The 19,230-nt window shown below is 46.3% G+C and overlaps 1 protein-coding gene across 2 annotated transcripts in view; it reads left to right on the top strand.

The window, feature by feature from the left end:
• Nucleotides 1-19,230, top strand: part of Ddx31 (DEAD-box helicase 31) — a 64,875-nt gene that overhangs the window by 29,956 nt on the left and 15,689 nt on the right. The window contains exons 15-18 of one of the 2 annotated variants that reach the window (XM_090330862.1): nt 2,209-2,259; nt 4,127-4,266; nt 9,026-9,107; nt 16,390-16,501. In XM_090330862.1, coding sequence (XP_090186988.1) covers nt 2,209-2,259; nt 4,127-4,266; nt 9,026-9,107; nt 16,390-16,501 — 385 coding nt within the window. The remainder of the gene's footprint in view (nt 1-2,208; nt 2,260-4,126; nt 4,267-9,025; nt 9,108-16,389; nt 16,502-19,230) is intronic. The other variant, XM_090330863.1, reaches the window with a different exon arrangement.

The following is a 19,230-nucleotide window of genomic DNA, read 5'->3' as shown; positions in this document are numbered from 1 at the left end:
GCACTGACACAAAACCAATCATTTCTTAACAAGCCACGAGCCCCAGAACATCTGCCTTTGGCTCTCAGAACACATAGAAGCTGCCTGAAACACTTCTGTGAGTGCTTGACACACTTGCACATTAATTTCCAGGTACACTCAAAACCAGCCGGTCTTAGGTTCAGGGGAGGCTGGTCCCTCTGAGTGCGTGCAGGAAGGTGTGGGGAGCATGCATGCTCCCTGCAAAAAATGGAGCCTAGGGTTGCTTTTCCAAAAAAGTTCTTGTAAATTGACATCTTTATTGGTCCTTTTTTTTTTTTTTTAAGTGGTGAGGTGGGGGAGCTGTTATTTACAGAAGAATTACAGAAGGATTGATAGAAAGTTGTCCCTTGCCACCATCAAGGTAACAGTTGACACAGATGAGGAACATCATGTCAGTTCCACATTACCTCCTTATGTCAGCGAGAGCTAGAGACTGCTGACTCCAGTGGAGGAACGCAGCAATACTTTCCAGGACAGGCCACCTGGACAGCTGTGGAGCTATAGGAAGCCGACACTGCGCTAAGGGTGTGTCTCTGCCAGAGGGCCTAGCTCCAGCCAAGCCCCTGACATGAGAATTAGCGCAGTGATTGCTGATTCTTCAGAAAGGACAGTCTTGCCAGGCCCCAGTGGCTCACGCCTATAATCCTAGCTACTCAGGAGGCTGAGATCTGAGGATCATGATGCAAAGCCAGCCAGGGCACAAAAACTGTGAGACTCTTGTCTCCAGTTAACCACCAGAAACCGGAAGTGGCACTGTGCCTTGAGCTGAAATGCTCAGGAATGGTGCTCCACAGTGTCAGAAGGACGCAGAAGCAGCGAGATCTAATGTGACCTTGGGAGCGCAGGTCTGACTTGAGGCTCCTTTCATTTAGCTAGGTCCCTGACAGGTTGCTTTCCTCCCTGAGTCTTGGGTTTCTTCATCTGGTATACGGGGTCATAGTTCTAAGGGTTACTCAAGATAATGCAGGTAAAAGGTCAATTCAGCAAGTGGTGCAGAGTAAGTACCCAGCAGTGCTATCTGCTGAGGTGTCCTTATGGCAGCTGTGCTTCAACATGAATGCTGAGGGCAAAGTATTGTTAGAGGCAGGAAATTTCTTTTCTTTTTCTTTTTTTCTTTTCTTTTTTTTTTTTATTTTTGAGGGTCATGGGGCTTGAACTCAGCCTAGGTGCTATCCCTGAGCTCTTCAGCTCAAGGCTACTGCCCCACCCCTGGGCCTAGCGTTGTCCCATTTTCTAGACGTTAACTGGAGATAAGAGTCGCAGGTCCTTTTGTCCCCCAGCTGGCTTTGAACCTTGATCCTCAGATCTCAGCCTCCTGAGTAGCTAGGATGACAGGTGTGAGCCACCACACCCACCTGGAAATTTCATTTTCTAGTCTCTGCCAGATTGTTGTGAGATTTAGGTGGTCAATTGAAAAGAAAAAATAATCTCCACCGATGTCTAGTGAGGTGTCTGGAAGGATGAGCTGGCTTGGATTATATTCTAACTGAGCCCTCAGAGGGGGTAGCGGAATTCTGAGCCTGTCAGGAACAACCCCTCTTACTTTGCACCTTCCCTTCAGAGTGAGCACCTACCTCAAGGAACATTCCAGAAGCAACTACAGAGCTGTGTTAGGCATTGCTAAAGGGTGAGGCTTGGGTAATAACCATGGGTGCATTTACTTATTTATGTTGCATTGCTGAAGATGGAGCCCAGGCATATGCTAGGCAAGCTCCAGCCCTATAAGTAGCGTTTCTGTTAAAAATATAAACTAGTGAAAACATGCTAGAAATTTTTTGGATTTTTTTTTTTTCTTTTCAGACGGCTTCCCACCATGCAGCCCTGGCTGGTCTCAAATTCAAAGCCCCCTGTCTGCTTCCTGAGTGCCAGGATTACAGGCTTATACTCTTACTTCCAGCAAAGTGTTTAAAATTCTTCCACGACACACTGAGCATTGTAGTTTCACTTCTTGGACTGCCCTGCAGATTCTGTCATGATTTAGGAACCTGTCCTGTAGACTTTAGCCCATCTCAGAGCTGCCTGAAATTGTGTGAATGTGTGTTTGTGTATATGTGCACATGTAGGCTGGACAAGCCCTCCCTCAGAACTTATATTACCAAGTGTATCCAGAAACTCACATCTTCCTCCCTCTTCCCCCCAAAAAAGTTCAGAAACAATCTTAAACTGTATTTCTGTCTTATTTTGAAGGATGTTGCAGCTCGGGGCTTAGATCTCCCACAAGTCACGTGGATTGTTCAGGTAATATTTTAGTTGTTAAGATTCGGGATTGAGGCAGGAATATGATCATGAGCAGATGCACTAGCTTAAAGTAGAATCATTGCTACTCTCTTAGGTGTTACCCTGGTAACCAGGCAGCAACCAGCCTTGTCTGTATAATTCTCCTGACATCTTTCCTGACCCAGCCCACCTACCCGCTACAGCAAAAGAGCCTGGATGTGCAGCTGTGGCGGGAGGTGGCAATCTCTCCTGCCTCTCAGACTGAATTCATGTGACAACCCAAAGTTTCAACAGCTCAAAGATACAGGGCATTATCTGGGCCCTCGGGAGCCCTCATTGTATCCAAAAGGAGAGAGCTTGCCTGTCCTGAGCACTGTGTCCATGTACATTGACCTACAGGGAGCAATTAAGTTCCTGACAGCATCTTACACATACCTCCAGCCCTGGATGCCATGCCAGAGGGCACAGGTGTTAGCACTAGAGTTGAGTGGGTTTAGTCTTGTCTTTTTGTTAGTCTGAAGAATGGCATTTTTAAGCCAGGCTGTGTGGTGGCCAGATGACACGTGGCCTGTTTTTATGAGTCATGGTTTATTCACGCCTGGGTGGGATTTCACCCTGTCGCTGGCCGGCAGATCTAATGTACTTGTCACAGACGATTACCTTGGGAGTGAAGGCCTTGTGTCTTCTTTGCTGCTGGCTAGAGCCAGTGGAAGAAAAGAGGACAGGATGATCTAAATGTGTATCAGACAACGGCTGTGTTGAGTGGTTTACTGTGCACACTCTCCTCCACAGTACATTCATCCTGGTCCTCTGACTAAACCAGGCCGGGAGCGTGGCCCAGTGGCAGAGTGCTTGCCTAGCGTGCACGAAGACCTGGGTTCCATTCCTTGGTGCCACATACGTAGAAAAGCCAGAAGTGGTGCTCTGGCTCCACTGATAGAGTGTCAACCTTAAGGAAAGCCCAAGGACAGTGATCAGGCCCTGAGTTCAAAAGTATCGATCGATCAATCGATCGATCGATCGATCGATAGATAGTCACTTAGCTTTAATGATTATAAAGATGTCGTAAAATAGACTACCTGAAGCCAGGTGCCAGTGGCTCATTCCTATAATCCTAGCTGTGCAGGAACTGAGATCTGATGGTGTCGTTTTGAAGTCGGCCTGGACAGGAAATTCCCTGCGACTCATATCCAGTTAAACACCAGAAAGCTGGAAGTGGTGTTGTGGCTCAAGTGGTAGAACACTAGCCTTGAACACTAAAGCTCAGGGGTAATACCCTGGGCTCTTAGTTCAAGCCCTAAAAAAATATACTGTCTGATCTGTTTTGCTGAGTTGGACCTTCCCCTTTTCCTGAGTCAGGAGCGCCCTCCTGGGAGCCAAAGCCTGCCCCAGCCTTCAGGGCACTGCCCCACCGCTGCCTGGCTGTTCTACCCATTAGGACCCACTTTAAACCTGAGCACACTTTTCCAGCACTGCCATTGCCTGCTTCATCCTGGGCTGCCCAGCATCCTCTTATCTCATGCCTGCTGCTCTGTCTACTGAGGAAGTAGGCCAAGGTCACGTGATTGTCCAGCCTACATCTCGTCTTGCACAATCACCTCAGTGAAAAGATGCAAATAGGAAAGTGAAGAGACCTGTGGAGAAATAAAATTAAAAAGGAGATATTGGCGTGAGACTTGGCCACCGTTCACAAGTGTGTGTCAGAGCCCTGTTATTTCAGTGTAGCCAGAAGTCTCAAGGCTGAGTGACTTCTTGTGATTGTGCTTGAGTAACCATAGCACCCGATTCTCATTCTGGGGATACCTGGAGGCAGGTGAAGGGTATTGGCACTTCCAATTAATGGCAGTCTCTTGATCTATGAACGCCTTCATTTTTGTTACCTCTCTAGTACAATGCTCCATCCTCACCTGCAGAATATATCCACCGGATTGGGAGAACCGCCCGGATTGGCTGCCCTGGGAGCAGCCTGCTCATGCTGGCGCCTTCGGAGGCAGAATATGTCAACTCGTTGGCTTCTCACAAAATCAAGTGAGTCAGAAACCTGGACAGGGTTTCAGCTGATCTCACCTAATTAACTTTATGTCGATTTTTACAGTGGGTAGACCTTGTAAGCTGCTGAAGAGCCATTAACCCTTGTGATCCCTAAATGAGTCCCAGAATAGCCAGTGGCAAACACCCAAACCTTCACTACATCAGCACCTGACAATTTGCATTGCATTGCCATGCTAAGTCATAGGACGTCTGTCGCACTTGGTTTTTAAGACACAAGTCTATTTCTCGTTCCTCCTCTCTACAGTGGGAATGTACGGCTTCAAGCTAGCAGCAGCTCAAAGACCCCTTTTATGCACAGTCTTTATTTCTATGCTTATTGTTTTATAGCTTCATAATTGTTGGTTTTTTTTTTTTTAAAAAAAAGGCAAAAACATTAAAATAATGCTGGCATGGAAATGTGGCTTAGTGGTAGCATGCATGAAGCCCTGGGTTCAATTTCTCAGTACCACATAAACAGAAAAAGCCAGAAATGGTGCTGTGGCTGGAGTGGTGGAGTGCTGGCCTTGAGTGAAAGCAGCTTAGGAACAGTGCTCAGGCCCTGAGTTTAAGCCCCACAAAAACAAAAACAAAAACAAAAAAAAACTTTTTTTGTGTGTATGTAGATCATGGGGCTTGAACTCTGGCCTAGGTGCTGTCCCTGAGCTCTTTAGCTCAAGGCTCCCACCCTACCCTTGAACCAAGCCCCACTTCCCATTTTTCTTGAGGTTAAGAGTCTTAGGTCCTTTTGTGCCCAGGCTTTGAACTTTATCCTCAGATCTCAGCCTCCTGAGTAGCTAGGATTACAGGCATGAGTCACTGCTCCCAGCTCAAAAAAACACTTTTTACTGAGCACACAATTCTCCCCCCCCCACCAGATTAGTAAGGGGTGTGGGAGTGTGGCAGGGCATTCAAAGCAGGCAAATCAACGCATTAGCTACCCTGGATTTCCCAACTGTCATCTTGGGGGTTGCACAGCCAACCAGCATTTTTCTGTGGAAAGCCAAGACTCTAGGCCTGAGCCACCTGACCCTGTAAGAGTGCTAGGACAGCCACATGGAAATGCTGTGTGTGAACCACAGATATGAATCTATCTTGTTTTCCATAAATTCTGTGGCACTGGAAGACAGGCCCTGATGATGGGCACATGAGTGCTGCTTTGTTGCTTCTGGCCTTGGCTTGAACTCACTTGGCCTCATTGCTTGTTTTCTGGTGGTTCATTGGAGATAAGAGTCTTAAGGACTTTCCTACCTGGTCTGGCTTTGAACTGTGATCCTCATATCTCAGCCTCCTGAGTAGCAAGGGTCTACAGATATAAGCCACCAATGCCCAGCTGTGCTATACTTTGAAACAAATGTCCTAGCAGATGTGGGGACGAGGTCTTGAGGTGGTTTGCAGGACTTGCCTGCTGACTCCCACATCCCTCTTCCTTGTCAGACTTCGCCCTAGGGATTTTGTATACATATAGAAAGTGTTTGGGGAGCTCTGTGTTGGGGTGCCGTGGTAGATTCCAGCCTCGGGAGAACATTTTGGCATACATTTAGTTAGCTGCCTGTTGATCTCCACCTTCTTCTCCTTTCCTTCCCCTTGTGGCCTCGACCTGCAGGCTCCTTCCTTTCCTGTCCCTTCCCCTTGTTCACACACCTGGTAATGACCTCAGAAAATGAAGGGGAGCCTAGTTAGAGGTCACAGGACAATTACCCTTGCCAGAGCTGGGGGAATTGTACCTCTGTTGTCACATTCAGATGAGTCTCTGTGTAGAGTCCAGACAGGAACCTAACATTGAAAAGAGAAAAGCACTAATCACACAATTATTTGTGAGCAGGTGTATTTTAAGGACAATTTTAAGGCAATGTTGTTTGCGATGAGCTGATCTAAGAGAGTGATATAAAGCACTTGTGGGAGACTCACTGTGGCCGCTTGGAGAAGCTAGGGCTCCTTGGCATTAACTTTTGTGGGGTCTGGGAAGACCCAGGAGAGCTCTGCAAGGAAGAGAAGACTTTAGAGACAGATTTGCCAGGCTGTATAAAAGCCTTCCTGTAAGGAGACAAGCCCTCCGTGAGCCCTTCTTTTTATTTATTTTTTTTTTTTAATTTTTTTTTCTGGGTCCTGGGTCTTGAACTCAGCCTGGGCATTGTCCCTGAACTCTTCAGCTTAAGTCTACCACCCTACCCTTGAGCCAAGCCCTACTTCCCATTTTCTAGAGGTTAATTGGAGATCAGAGTCTCAGGTCCTTTTGTGCCTAGGCCGGCTTTAAACCTTGATCCTCAGATCTCAGCTTCCTGAGTAGCTAGGGTTACAGGCATGAGCCACCATGCTGGCTCTTTATGCCGGCTCTCTACATGAGCCCTTCTTGCTGCCATCTGCCCTGAACACTCACATGCCTGTGGCTAGTCAGAACTTGGAAACTGAGTTATTCCCTGGTAGCCACTCTCACACTTCTCATTTCTGCCTGCATTGCTTATCTGTATTTAGATTATATCTTCAGATGTAAAACAAGTAAAAACTAATAAGAATTAGTTGCAGAGAAGCCAGGAGTGGTGGTGGACATCGTGGCTCACACCTATAATCCTAGGTAGTCAGGAGGCTGAGATGTAAGGCTCAAGGTTCAAAGCCAGCCAGGACACAAAAGAACCTAAGACTCTTATCTCCAATTAACCCCAAGAAAAATGGGAAGTGGGTGGTAGCCTTGAGCTGAAGAGCTCAGGGACAGCGCCAGATTAGTTGCAAAGTATGCAGTGGGAAGAAGCAGCCAGAAAACATTTATGGAATCCAGAAGGAATATCTTAACTAGTAAAAGAAGGTGGTGGAGGGAGGAAGGGTGCGTGTGTGTGTGTGTGTGTGTGTGTGTGTGTGTGTGTGTGTTTTGTGCCATTCCTGAGAATGCAGGAGCCAGGCAGCAGGATACTGGGTGGCTGATGAATTGCAGGGAAGATTCGGGAAGGCAGGCCGAGGCTCCCAGCAGCAAGGGCATCACAACAAATTGCTGCCTGCCTTCATGTGCAGGCGCCGTGGAACTCACCCTGACAATTTAATTTAACAGACTGGGCAAGAGACAGGTGCCCTGTGCCACTGCCTTGCTTCTGTGTCCTTTTGACTTCTTTGTATTTCCCAACTCCTTAACTTTCTACTTCCCCTTTAAGGGTGTCGCTAATGAAAGTCATTGCTGCGTTATTAAAATGTAAATACCTCATCAAATGTGTATTTCTTAGATCTGGTATGAGACAGTTCCCTGAATTTATTTTTCTATCTTTTTCCCCAGCAAGGTGAGGTAATTCAAATCTGTTGATAGGAACCATAAATAATCACAGTGGACTTCCTTTGTTCCTCGGAAGCAGTGCTTTCTTAGAAACGGAAAGGAAGCCCTTTTAAACTGTAAATCATTCCAGTTCGCTCTCATTCCAGCCCGGTTTGCTGAGGGCACTCGGCCCCCCAGGTCCGCCTGGCACTCACTGGGCCCGGGTAGCAGCACGTCTGCAAGGATGCATAGGTCCTTTCTGTGGGCTTGTTTGGGTTTTGTATTTCTGGCTGTGAATGGCATTATTCTTTTTCCATTTTAAGATTCTACTCGAAGTTCTTCTATTTATTTTTCATTTGTGTTTTTCCTCCCCCCGCCCCCAAGTAGGAAGCCAGTGAGAGAAAAACCATAGTTCTGGGCTATATTTTCACCTTCAGATTTCCAGGACAAAAAACAGATTGAGCTGCCATGCTTTGCTGCCAGCCCCAGGGATGGGGGACCATTCTCCTGGAGCCTGGGGGTGCATACTCCCCCTGCCTCCCACCCTCAAGATCCTCTGCCTTCTGCGCTTGTCTCTTTCTCCTGCAGAAAGACTTGGCTGGTACATGGGCTAGGAGCTCGAGCTGAGGGCCTGAGGGGCCGGGCCTGGGTGCTAGGGAGGCAGTGGTGCATCTCTGTACACACTGTCAGACACGTATTTCCATTCATAGTCTTGTCAGAGGAACCTTTGGGGAAGCAGAATTGTCCCACGTAAGAGGTGGCTATTCATGGTTTAATTTGCTGCTATATTAAGCAGAAAAAAGAAAACTACCCTCTTGTGTCTTTTTAGTTTTTCCTCCCCTGAGCTCCTTCTTTCCTTTCCTTTCTCCCTGAACTAGCTCACAGATGCACACTTCTTCCCTGGCCCTCCTGGCCCTCTCTGTGGGCGGGTCTGCTTACGCAGTGCTCCCTGTGAGCCAGGGCCCCTGCTGGCTTCCCTGCAGCTTTCTCAGACCAGGTTTCTGGGTTCCTCTGCCCTGACACTGATGACTCCCCAGCACAAAACTAAACAGACTCTATAAAATATTTATTTCATCATTTTCTCATGTGAAGGTAATTTATCCATAAGCAAGCCTTTTTTTTAGAATTAGAAGATATGTTAAGAAAGGAGAGTGGGCACTATTGGCCCACGCCTGTAATCCTAGCTACTCAGGAGGCTGAGATCTTAGGATTACAGTTTGTACCCAGCCTGGGTAGACTCTCACCTCCAATTAACCAGGAAAAGCTGGAAGTGGAGGTATTTCTCAAGTGATAAGAGTGAGCTTTGAGTAAAACCAAATGGGAATGTGAGTTCAAACCCCAGTACTGGCACATGTGTGAACACACACACACTTACACTATCCCTGTGAAGTATAGTCTAAGTGGATGGTACTTCTGTTTGTGTCGAGTTAACTTAAGATTGGCTGGATTTTATGCATGAAGATCTGGAGGGTCTTGAGGAAGAGTAAGAAATGTATTGTAGTGACTTCTTTTCTTTTACAGTGTTTCTGAGCTTAAGATGGAAGATATTTTGTCTGTCCTGACCATGGATGACTGTTTTAAAGTGAGGCGAAGGGGCACCCAGGTGAGTGTGAGTATTTGTTATGTTTAACAGGCAGCCTTCATTTCTTCATCTGGTACGGTAGAGACTTGGTGTATAGTTGATTTCTTCTGCCAAGCAGCATGTTTATTTCCAGCATCTTGAACATGAGATGAAGCCATGTTTGATTGTGCGTTTTTTTCCTCCTCTTTCCTTCTGGATGAATGTTCTGGTCTCATCCAGTTAATGGGCTCCAGTCCGTTCTGGAGGTCTGCCAGCCGGCAGCAGGCTCTGTGGAAAAAAGGTGGCCGAGGGCGCGATGGGTCTGGGGGCAGCATTGCATGCTTGCCCTGGTGCTCCCTCTCCAGATCCCCGGCAACGACCGCCCAATGGCCCCGTCGGTCCACAACAGCACGGACACCTCAGCAGTGTCTTGGTGTCTCCCTTCACTCATGCTTCGCTCATCCATTTTTTAATGTGCATCCTATCCACACAGGAAAAGTAAAGTTGAGATCATTAAGAAGAAAAATTTCTATTATCTGTGCAGTTCCGTATGGAGATTCTGAGCCAAGACAGACAGCTCAGAACATCCGTCACCGTTCCTTTTCTAGGCCTCGCCCCCAGCCCATCACTCAGGATGTCACATTCACATGCGGGCGGAGTGTCACTCTATGTAATTTTGTCTATCAAATTTTAATTACATGAATAAATTACGTTTGTTTTCTTCTGCCTGAGGATAGAGTAGAAAATCAAGCCACTTAGATCAAGCTGAGGTGTTTCCTTTATGCTTTAGCGTGCACCTTTGCCTGGATTCGTATCCTCCCCGAGGCAGAGAGTGGATTTGACTAACCCTTCCAGAGCACACCGAGGAAACTCATCCGTTCAGAGGAGAGGCCATAGCCGTACGAGTGCTTCCGTTAGTGTATAACTCTGTGTGTGTATGTAGGACCGGGTTAAGGCCCTGTTTAGTCTTCCTAAGAACCCCACAGGGAACACAAGGCCTCAGTTTATAGATGAAGAGACTGAGACTGAGAAGTAAAAGAACTCCCATGGGCACGCTTGTAGGCATCTTTAACTGGCCTCCATGTGCCTCCAGTGGCATTGAAATCCAGACAATAGGGGCTCATGCCTGTAATTCTCCCTGCTCAGAAGGCTGAGATCTGAGGATCACAGTTCAAAGCCAGGTGGAACAGGAAAGTCCATGAGACTCTTATCTCCATTTAACCAGCAAAAAACAAAACAACAAAAACCAAACTGGAAGTGGAGCTCTGGTTCAAGTGGTAGAGTGCCAGACTTGAATGAAGAAGTCAAGTGAGAGTGTAAGACCCTGATTTCAAGCCACAGTAGGACACATACAGTTATTGTTAAAGACTCAATGGATGATGGGTGACTTTTTTCCTGTAAAGATAACAGCCTCAGTAGCCTCTCCACCTCCCCCATGTGGACTGTCAGGGGAATAGGCTGTATTCCAGCCTAATGGTCCTGTTTCCCATCTGATCCTCCACTGTAGCCCCCACCCAATCATGACCTGATGGAGGTGGAGGAATCCATGTTGCCCAGTGGCTGGGACAGGGGCGTGGCTCGGAGCCCTGGCCGCTCACCAGCTGGGAGACTTTGGGAAACCCTGGGCCTTTCTATGCCCCAGTCTCTCCTGGGTAAAGTCTCACAGTGAGGACAAGTCTCCCAAAACCAGGGTACCTACACAGCGGTCATTCCTGCCGCCACTGTGACAGCTGTCTCTGTTGCAGTCACGGAGAGCAGTTGAAGATGTGGGACTAAAGTAACAGACACAGCCGCCGGCGGCTCGATGCCCTCTATTACTGTTCCTTCCTGCATGGAACATTGGCATCTGCCTGCTATAGCGAGAGCAGCAGGAAGATTACAAAGGAAGGTGGTGAGAGTTGGATCAGGCTTAGTCTTTCATATACAGTGTGTGGGACTGGCTGGAATTTCAGTCTTTATCCCTGAACAGAGCCCTTTCTCCCCAGGGAAATGATCCTGAAGGACCTGTCCCCAAGGAGGGCGCAGAACAGCTGCGTTTCCCTCTGCTCTTTCAGCAACGGGCCAGGTCGTTTTTGTTTTTTTTTTAACATCTGCTCTTCTGCGGCTTTGCGGCCTCAATTCTTCTCCTTAAGCCTTTCTCTGGCTAGAGGCCAGCCTCAGAGCCCAAGGAGCTGTCAAAGTGTCCTCAGGAAAAGCTGGGTCCCAGAGTCAGGTCGGCATGCTTCACAGCTGACATTTCTGGCCTGGAGCAAATGTTCCTTCTCTCAGCCTTCATCTTCTCATCCTTCTCACAGCCTCCATCTTCTCATCTGCAGTAGTTCAAGAATACCCATCTTGCAGGGCTTCTGTGAAGTCTCAGTGGAACAGTTCAGAAAGTACCCGGATAGTGCTAGGTTACATAAGTTCTGAAGCCCAGAGTTTGCACCATTTCTTCCCCAGCCACTGCCTTGGTGGAGGGTAGTGGATTGAATGCTTTTGTAGCTTTAAGATTTGGTGATTGTCATTTTTAGAAAGAAAATAGTGAACAAAGTTGGATTTTCAATGATAATGGTATAAGTTGTAATTTTTAAAACTCATTTAGTCACACATGGTTATAGATGCCATGTCAACTTTGACTTGGTTTATAGGACCAAATTTAACTTTGGGTAAGTTCAAATGAGAAAGAAAAACTAGCCATTGTGGCTCAAGAGATTGTAGTTCTGAGCTAGCAGAATATAAAAGTTGACAAGACTCCATCTTAGCTAGTGGTTCGGTGTGGTGGTACATGCCTGTTATCCTGGCTACAGAGGAAAATACAAGTAGGAGGACTGAGACCCAGGCCAGCCAAGCATCAAGCGAGACCCCACCTTGAAAAATAACTGAGCATTGGTGGCTCACACCTATAGTCCTAGCTACACAGGAAGTTCAGACCTGAGGATCAAGGTTTGAAGCCAGTCCCAGCAGGAGCATCTGTAAGACCTACCTCCAGTGACTAGCAAAATGCTAAACTATTCTTGTTAGGACACTGTGAGTAATAACTTTGTTTCCATGCAGAAGGCCTGAGTTCAAATCCCTGTACTAGCATGTAAAAAGAGGCTGAAGGTGTAGCTCAGGTGATAGATTACCACCCAAAAAGAAAGGAAAGATAGGAAGGAAGGATAATCAAGTTTTCTATATTACTAATTGTGGAAATGCAAATCAGACCAGGCACCAGTGGCTCATGTCTGTAATCCTAGCTACTCAAGAGGCTGAGATCTGTGGATCACTTTTCAAAGCTAGCTCAGGCAAGTAACACTCACTTTCTCCAGTTAACCAGCAAGGAGCCAGGAGTGGAGCTCTAGCTCCAACCTTGAGCAAAAAAAAAAAAAAGAAAAAGAAAAGATAGACATAGCATCTTGGCTCTGAATTCAAGCCTCAGGACTAGCACTCAAAAAATAAATAAATAAATAAAAAGAAAGGGAAGCTGAAAGAGGAGGAGGGATGTGAGGAGAAGAGATGACAAATGAAAGCCATCTGTCCTGGCCTCTGTACATTTCAGGAATTTCTTCAGCAAGTGCTCTGATGTCAGGTGTGTGGACATAGGCTGGGTAGCTGGGCCTTTCTGACATAATGCTGCCACCTCATTAAAACGCCCTTTTCTTCACCCGCCTGACTGAAGTTCATGGAAATGTCCCTTTGGCACATGCATTTTGGGGCTTCAGTGAACAGAAAGGGAATGAAGCATCTGTAAAATGTATATTTCATATTTAGGTATATAAAATATATATACAGCTATGTCTGAGTGTGTGAGTATTCACCCACCTACAAAGAGAATAAATTTGATCTTTCAACTTGACTGGAAGGCACTCCGAAGTTCTGGAGACCATGGGGTAAAAGCTCAGCCTGGCAGGAAGGTGATTAAAACAAAACTCTTCCATTTAGTTAAAAGTCTTGGAGTTGGCACTATCAGGGCACTTACACACACATGTACATATGTACACACACCACCTGGAACTTTTTACAATTGAAATCATCCAGCCTATTATCTTAGGAAGGAGTGAAGACTTCATCAGCAGTGTGTTCACATCTACCATGTTTTTCCTGTAAGTTTTGGTGGGTTTTTTGGGGGGGGTCATGAAATATGCCTATAAACTTAACCTCCCAACAACATGATCAGAGCCCCTGCCTCATCTTTCTCGATGGTCTGTTCTTTCTTAGATCAGTAGTGTATTAGAGACAGGCTTACTGGGTGTGGATGGGGTCAGAAGTGTGGTTCTCTAAACTACCCGTGGCCCGTGGCCCATGGCAGTCTAGTTGGAGGTAAGCCTCATTAACCAGGGAGCAAGCCTGTATCTTAGTGGGTAGGAAAACTGCTCCTATGGCGCTGGTGTGCCTGGGGGCTTTGACCCACCCTCATTACGGCAGCTTTTACCTGTCTGGGGCTGGGGTGCTGCTGCCGAACTCTGCCCCTCTGTCTTCAGTTTAAATTTAGTCTGTCCTCCCAGAAGACAGCTGAGCAGCACCTCACTTCTCCTCAGGAGGGGTGGCCTTCAAGTATTTCTGGAAGTGGTGGTGGGGAGGGAAGGCATGCTTTTTCCAAAGGATATGTTTCCTGTCATTAACTTTTTCTTATATTTTACTACAACTGACCCCATCATTTCAAATGTGAGCCTAGATTTCTCATTTTTCTACATATTTCACTTGTATATACGCTCATATTATATATATGTAATTTTTTGGGGGGGTGGGAAGAAAAGATGCCTCATTTTGAAACCTAAAGGGGGGAATAAGAAAAGCCCTTTGTAATATATTGCCATATTATCACTAAATCCCCTGACAGTTGTGACACAGAAGCAAGTCACCTGTCACTTAAGCTTGAGGTCTCTTTAATTTTCTCCTGGAATTCGCACCAGGCTGTCTTTAATTTGAGGCCTTTATTGGAATTCTGAACCCTCTCTGCCTCCCCGGCTCTCAGATCTATTCTGAGAGCTGTTACAGAATGTATACAATAACCAACAGAGGGATTCGTAGAGGGCTGCAGCTCTGTTTATTTAACACTCTAGAGGGATTTTTGTGCTTATTCGGTCCTGGCTGCCCGGCTTTCAATATCGCTTTGACAACCATTCTGCCCTTCTCATTAATTTTAAACAGTTAAAACACAGGAAAAAGAGGGAAAAGTTTTCATTATTAAAGTGCTTTACTTTTTAATAACAGAGGATTCTGTCCGCCAGGGGAAAGGGCATCCTCACTAATTTCACATTCATATTAAAAAAAAAAAAATTGCAAGCAAGGTGACAGTTGTGTAGCCAGGGTGGCTTAAGGAGAGGACGGCAGCAGAGAATTTGGGCTTTACATCAGTTAGGGGCCCTTGTGATGACAAAGCAAGTGTCCACTGTGGTGACACAGCTCTGCAGTGACTCTTCTCCCCACATTTCAGCAGCTAGGACTCGTAGGGGGACCAGGGACCGTGAGGTCAGCCAGACTGTCATCAGCCAAACAGGTAGTGGGCTGATTGGGCTGCACTGAAAACATTCGCCAGTTGTTAAGTCTCTGTTAACGCAGAGGTGCACAACAGGGCCTTTTCTCTTCTCCCCTTTGTTCTTCCTCTTCCCTCCTTAAAAATGGATGAGGGACTTGGGGCAGATAGGTAGGGTCAGACACCAGCTTCAAACCCTGTTCTATAAAAGCAAAAGGCTTGGAGCTCACTCCAGGATTTTCCTACATGACCCTCATGGGTGAGGGGTGTGTAGGTCAGGGCACAGTGGTGCCACTCACAGGGTCACATGGCTACTTATACCCCTTGGATCTTACATCCTCATTCAGTAGAGAGCATCTGTGCTTGTTTCAGGATACAAGAAGCTCTGGGCCAGGAGCGTGGCCTAGTGGTAGAGAGCTTGCCTAGCATGCATGATGCCCTGGGTTTGTTTTCTTAGTACTACATACACAGAAAAAAAGCCAGAAGTGGTGCTGTGGCTCAAGTGATAGAGCTGTAGCCTTGAAACTACCTGCATAGCAAGTACCAGGTCCTGAGTTCAAATCCTAGTGTTGCCGAAATTTAATAGAGATGGCTCATACCTACAATTGTAGCTACTCAGGAGGCTGAGATGTGAGGACTACAGTTCAAAGTCAGCGTAGGCAAGAAACTCTTTGAGACTCTAAAAAACTATTCAGAAAAAGCTGGAAGTGGTGCTGTGGCTCCAGTAGGAGAGCACTAGCCTCGAGAAGAAGTTCAGGGACAGTGCCTAGGCCCAGAGTTCAAGTCCTAGCACCAGCCAAAAAAGAAGACCTGGCAGGTGGCTCACACTGTAATCAAGGGTCAAAGCCAGCTCGGGAACAAAAGGACCTGAGACTCTTACCTCCAATTAACCTCTAGAAAAGGGGAGGTGGGGTTTGGCTCAAGGGTAGGATGGTAGCCTCGAGCTGAAGAGCTCAGGGACAGTGCCCAGGCCAGTTCAAGCCCCATGATCCACCAAGAAGAAGGAGGAGGAGGAAATAAATGTGTTGTGTTTTGTCTTGTTAGTTATGGGGCTTGAACTCTGAGCCTAGGTGCTGTCCCTGAGCTCTTCAGCTCAAGGCTAGCTCTCTACCACTTAAACCATAGCACCACTTCTGATGATAAGAGTCTCATGGACGTGAGCTTAGTTGGCTTTGAACCTTGATCCTCAGATCTCAGCCTCCTGAGTAGCTAGGATTACAGACGTGAGCCACTAGTGAGTGCCTGGCAATAATTATGTTTTATAAACTTCTTCCATTGGAGAGTTTTGGATAATGATATCACTTGCTGCACGGATCCAGGCTGGCTTTGCATGAGGCCTGCAGGAAGGGCCACTGTTACTGTTGCCTGGGAACACAGCATTGTGGTTGTGGGCTTAAGGAACAAATCAGAAATGCAACACTCTGTGAAGAAGGAAACACACTCTGAAACTCAAGAATGACTCTGTACGGCTGTTTTGTAGGCCGGTCGCTGAGATGCTTTCCCACTGATGATGCTGGGTCGTGGATTGTAGGAGAAACAAAGTTGAAACCAGTTTGTGTTCAGTGGCGTTTGAAGTGCCTGAATTAGGCCTAGAAAATTGCCATGTCTCTAGTGGTCTTCCATTTTCAGCATGAGTGATGAGAGGTCATGAAGAAGAGTAGGTAAATAAATAAATAGGCCCCATCTACTCCATCACAGAGCCATCCTCTGCTTTGCCTGACTTTAACATCTTTATAGCTCCTTTTTTCCCTAGTAATATTGAAAGGATTACTTTCGTTGGCCCCTGGGTGGTTACTATGTGATTTTACTGTTATTAAATCTATTATAAAGTGCTTCATTATTCCTGACTTCAACTCTGTCTCTGCTTTCATCCTCCCGTCACCCTCTCAGAAAGCCCCGGCCGTTGGCCCCCAGGAAATCCAAGAGCGAGCCACAGTCTTGCAGACAGTGTTTGAAGATTATGTGCACTCCAGTAAGAGGACAGTCTCCTGGGCAAAAAAAGGTTAGTTGATTTCTTAGGCCATTTGGGCAGGGACAGCTCGGCATAGCGCTGGCCCCACTTCGCTTGCTCACCTAGCATGGTTGAACAGTCAGCTCAGGAGCTCTGCCCGCCAACAGAAGCCTTCTGTCTCCATAATTCTGTGGGGTTTGACAAGTAGGCTTGGAAGGCTTTAAAGTGATATTAAATGTTAATTTCACCCTTCTCTGTCTCTCGCATAAATGGGGCTTTATCTGGCTTATAGAAGGGCTAGAACACTGACCCAGTAACTGAGATGTTGGGCTCTGTTGTTGTCTTGTCTTTGAACACCCGATATCAGAGAGGTGACACGGTAGAAATAGTTGTGGGAATGGAAATTAGAGAAGAAGGAAAGGCTGGAAGAATTAGACCTAAGCTGTTCATATTTGAAGGTACTAAGAAAACTGAGCAGACTGGTGAGGAAAACCGTTAGCCTTCAGACCCCTATAGGATACATTGGCCCCTGGGATGTGGCATTGGGTGTGGAATCATAGTTCTTGCTGTGTTGGGAAAAATCCCAGGCTAGCTTACCAATGTAGGAACTCTGTTTTGGGGGAAGGGATTGTTGGTTTATTTGTTGAGAACAAGGTCTTGGCTGGGAGCATAGCCTAGTGACTTGCCTAGCATACATTCATGCATGAAGCCCTGCGTTTGATTCCTTGGTACCATATACTAAGGAGAAGCCAGAAGTGGTGCTATGGCTCAAGCGGCTGAGCACTAGCCTTGAGCAAAAAGTATCCAGGGAAGCCAGGCACAGTGGCTCATGCCTATAATCTCAGCTACTCAGGAGGCTGAGATTTGAGGATCACCATTTACTGCCAGCTCAGGCACTAAAGACCATGAGACTCTTATCTCGAGTTAACCACTAGAAAATGGGAAGTGGGGCTGAGACTCAAGGAGGCAGTAGCCTTGAGCTGAAGAGCTCAGGGAAGCACCCAAGCCCAGAGTTCAAGCCCTGAACTAGCAAAAAAGGGGGGGAGGGGAGCAGGGAAAAGAACAAGGTCTTATTTATTATGCAGCTGAGGCTGGCCTAGCCCAGGCCTTTTTTTTTTTTTTTTTTTTTTGCTGGTGCTGGGGCTTGAACTCAGGGCCTGGGTTCTGTCCTTGAACCTCTCTGTGTTCAAGACTAGAACACTTGAGCCACAGAGCCATTTCTGGCTTTTTCATCTCATATGATTCTGAGGAATCAAACCCAGGGCTTCATGCATGCCAGGGAAGCACTCTACCACCAAGCCACCTTCCCAGCCCCAGCTCAGCCTTGCAGTACTGGGCTTATAGAAGTGGACAACTGTTTCTTCAAGGCATGAGAGTCAGGAGACAGCTGAGATCAGAGAGAAGCAGGAGCAGCACTGAGCAGAAAACCCGTATCAACGGTGGTGAGAGTTCTGGGACACAGAGCCAGTGAGGTACGGGAAGGCGTGATAGAGCAGAATACATCTTTAGGAACAGATCAGAGTGAATAAAAACCCAAAGTAAGATAAGCCCCATGTCCTCCCAGGCACTGGGGACAGCCATAGCTCACGGAGGAGACAGATGGGGGTGGATGCTGAGGAAGAACAGACCGGAGGCTGGTGGGGGATCTGAGTGAGGTAGGAGCATTGGCGGGCTTTGGGTGGGAATATGGTATGATGGGACCCCACTTTGGAAAGACTTTCTGGCTACTGTGTAAACCTTCAGGGCAAGAATGGAAGTTGGGAGGTCGGGTGCAGAGGTAGTAAAAGGAGGGTAGAGCACAATGATTGGGTATGTGCTTGACTTGAATTCACAAGGCCCCAGCAACACCAAAAAAAATTTTTAAAGGTTAGCAGGTATTTTCAAGTATTTAATAATATACATTTAATACATAATTGAAGCAGTATTTAGTTATCGTAAAACTCAAATCAGTTCCAGGAGTGCAGGCCCAAGAAAGCAGCTAGAGGGCATCTGATCTCTCAGTCTATTTGGTCTTTTTTTTTTTTTTTTTTAATTGTTATTATAAAGGTGATGTATGGAGGAGTTATAGCCATGTAAGTCAGGTAATAAGTACATTTGTTTTTGGACAGTGTCTTTCCCTTGTTCGCTCCCAGTGTGCTTACTTATTGAGACTTTTCAGGATTCAAATTAACTGTTTTAAATGTGTTTCTGATAAATGTAAAAGTTATGAGGGAGATATAAGTTTGATGTTTGAATAAAGACATAAATATATTAAAATGGAGAAACAAAGATAAAGTCCCAGTAATAGCTACTGATAAATAGTAATATACTTTTCCTCTTTTTCTCTAATATTTTGCTGTTTTAGCATTTCCCAAAAGTGAATTTACCAATCCCGAAGGGTTTTCCTAAAAACCTGCCTATGGAGAATACTGAGGTGTCACAATGTGGACAGAGTATTTGTCAGTGTCACCTTACAAAGTCTTGACCTTTGAAGAAAGTTAAAAGACAGCCAGCCTTGAATTTATATAGCAACAAAGTTACAATGAAAAGAAGTAATCTCAAGGGCTAGAGTTGTGGCTCAAGTAGTAGAACACCTGGGTAGCATTTACAGGGCCTTGAGCACCAGTGCACAATAAATAAGTAAATAAAAGTGCCTTCCCCCACCGTCATTGTTGGCTTTATTTTCCATGAAGTTTGGAATGTCCGTCCCAGTAGAAGTTACAGAATTTGGTAGAAAACATGGTTTTGGGTTTGCCCTCATTCTGGTCACCACAGAACTTGTTCAAGAAATAAGCAGTTAT

Source organism: Megascapheus bottae, chromosome 3 (assembly GCF_031878675.1).
Source record: "Megascapheus bottae isolate mThoBot1 chromosome 3, mThoBot2.hap1, whole genome shotgun sequence".
Taxonomy (NCBI): domain Eukaryota; kingdom Metazoa; phylum Chordata; class Mammalia; order Rodentia; family Geomyidae; genus Megascapheus; species Megascapheus bottae.
Note: the sequence above shows the minus strand (reverse complement) of the source record. Positions and strands in the feature narration are given on the sequence as shown.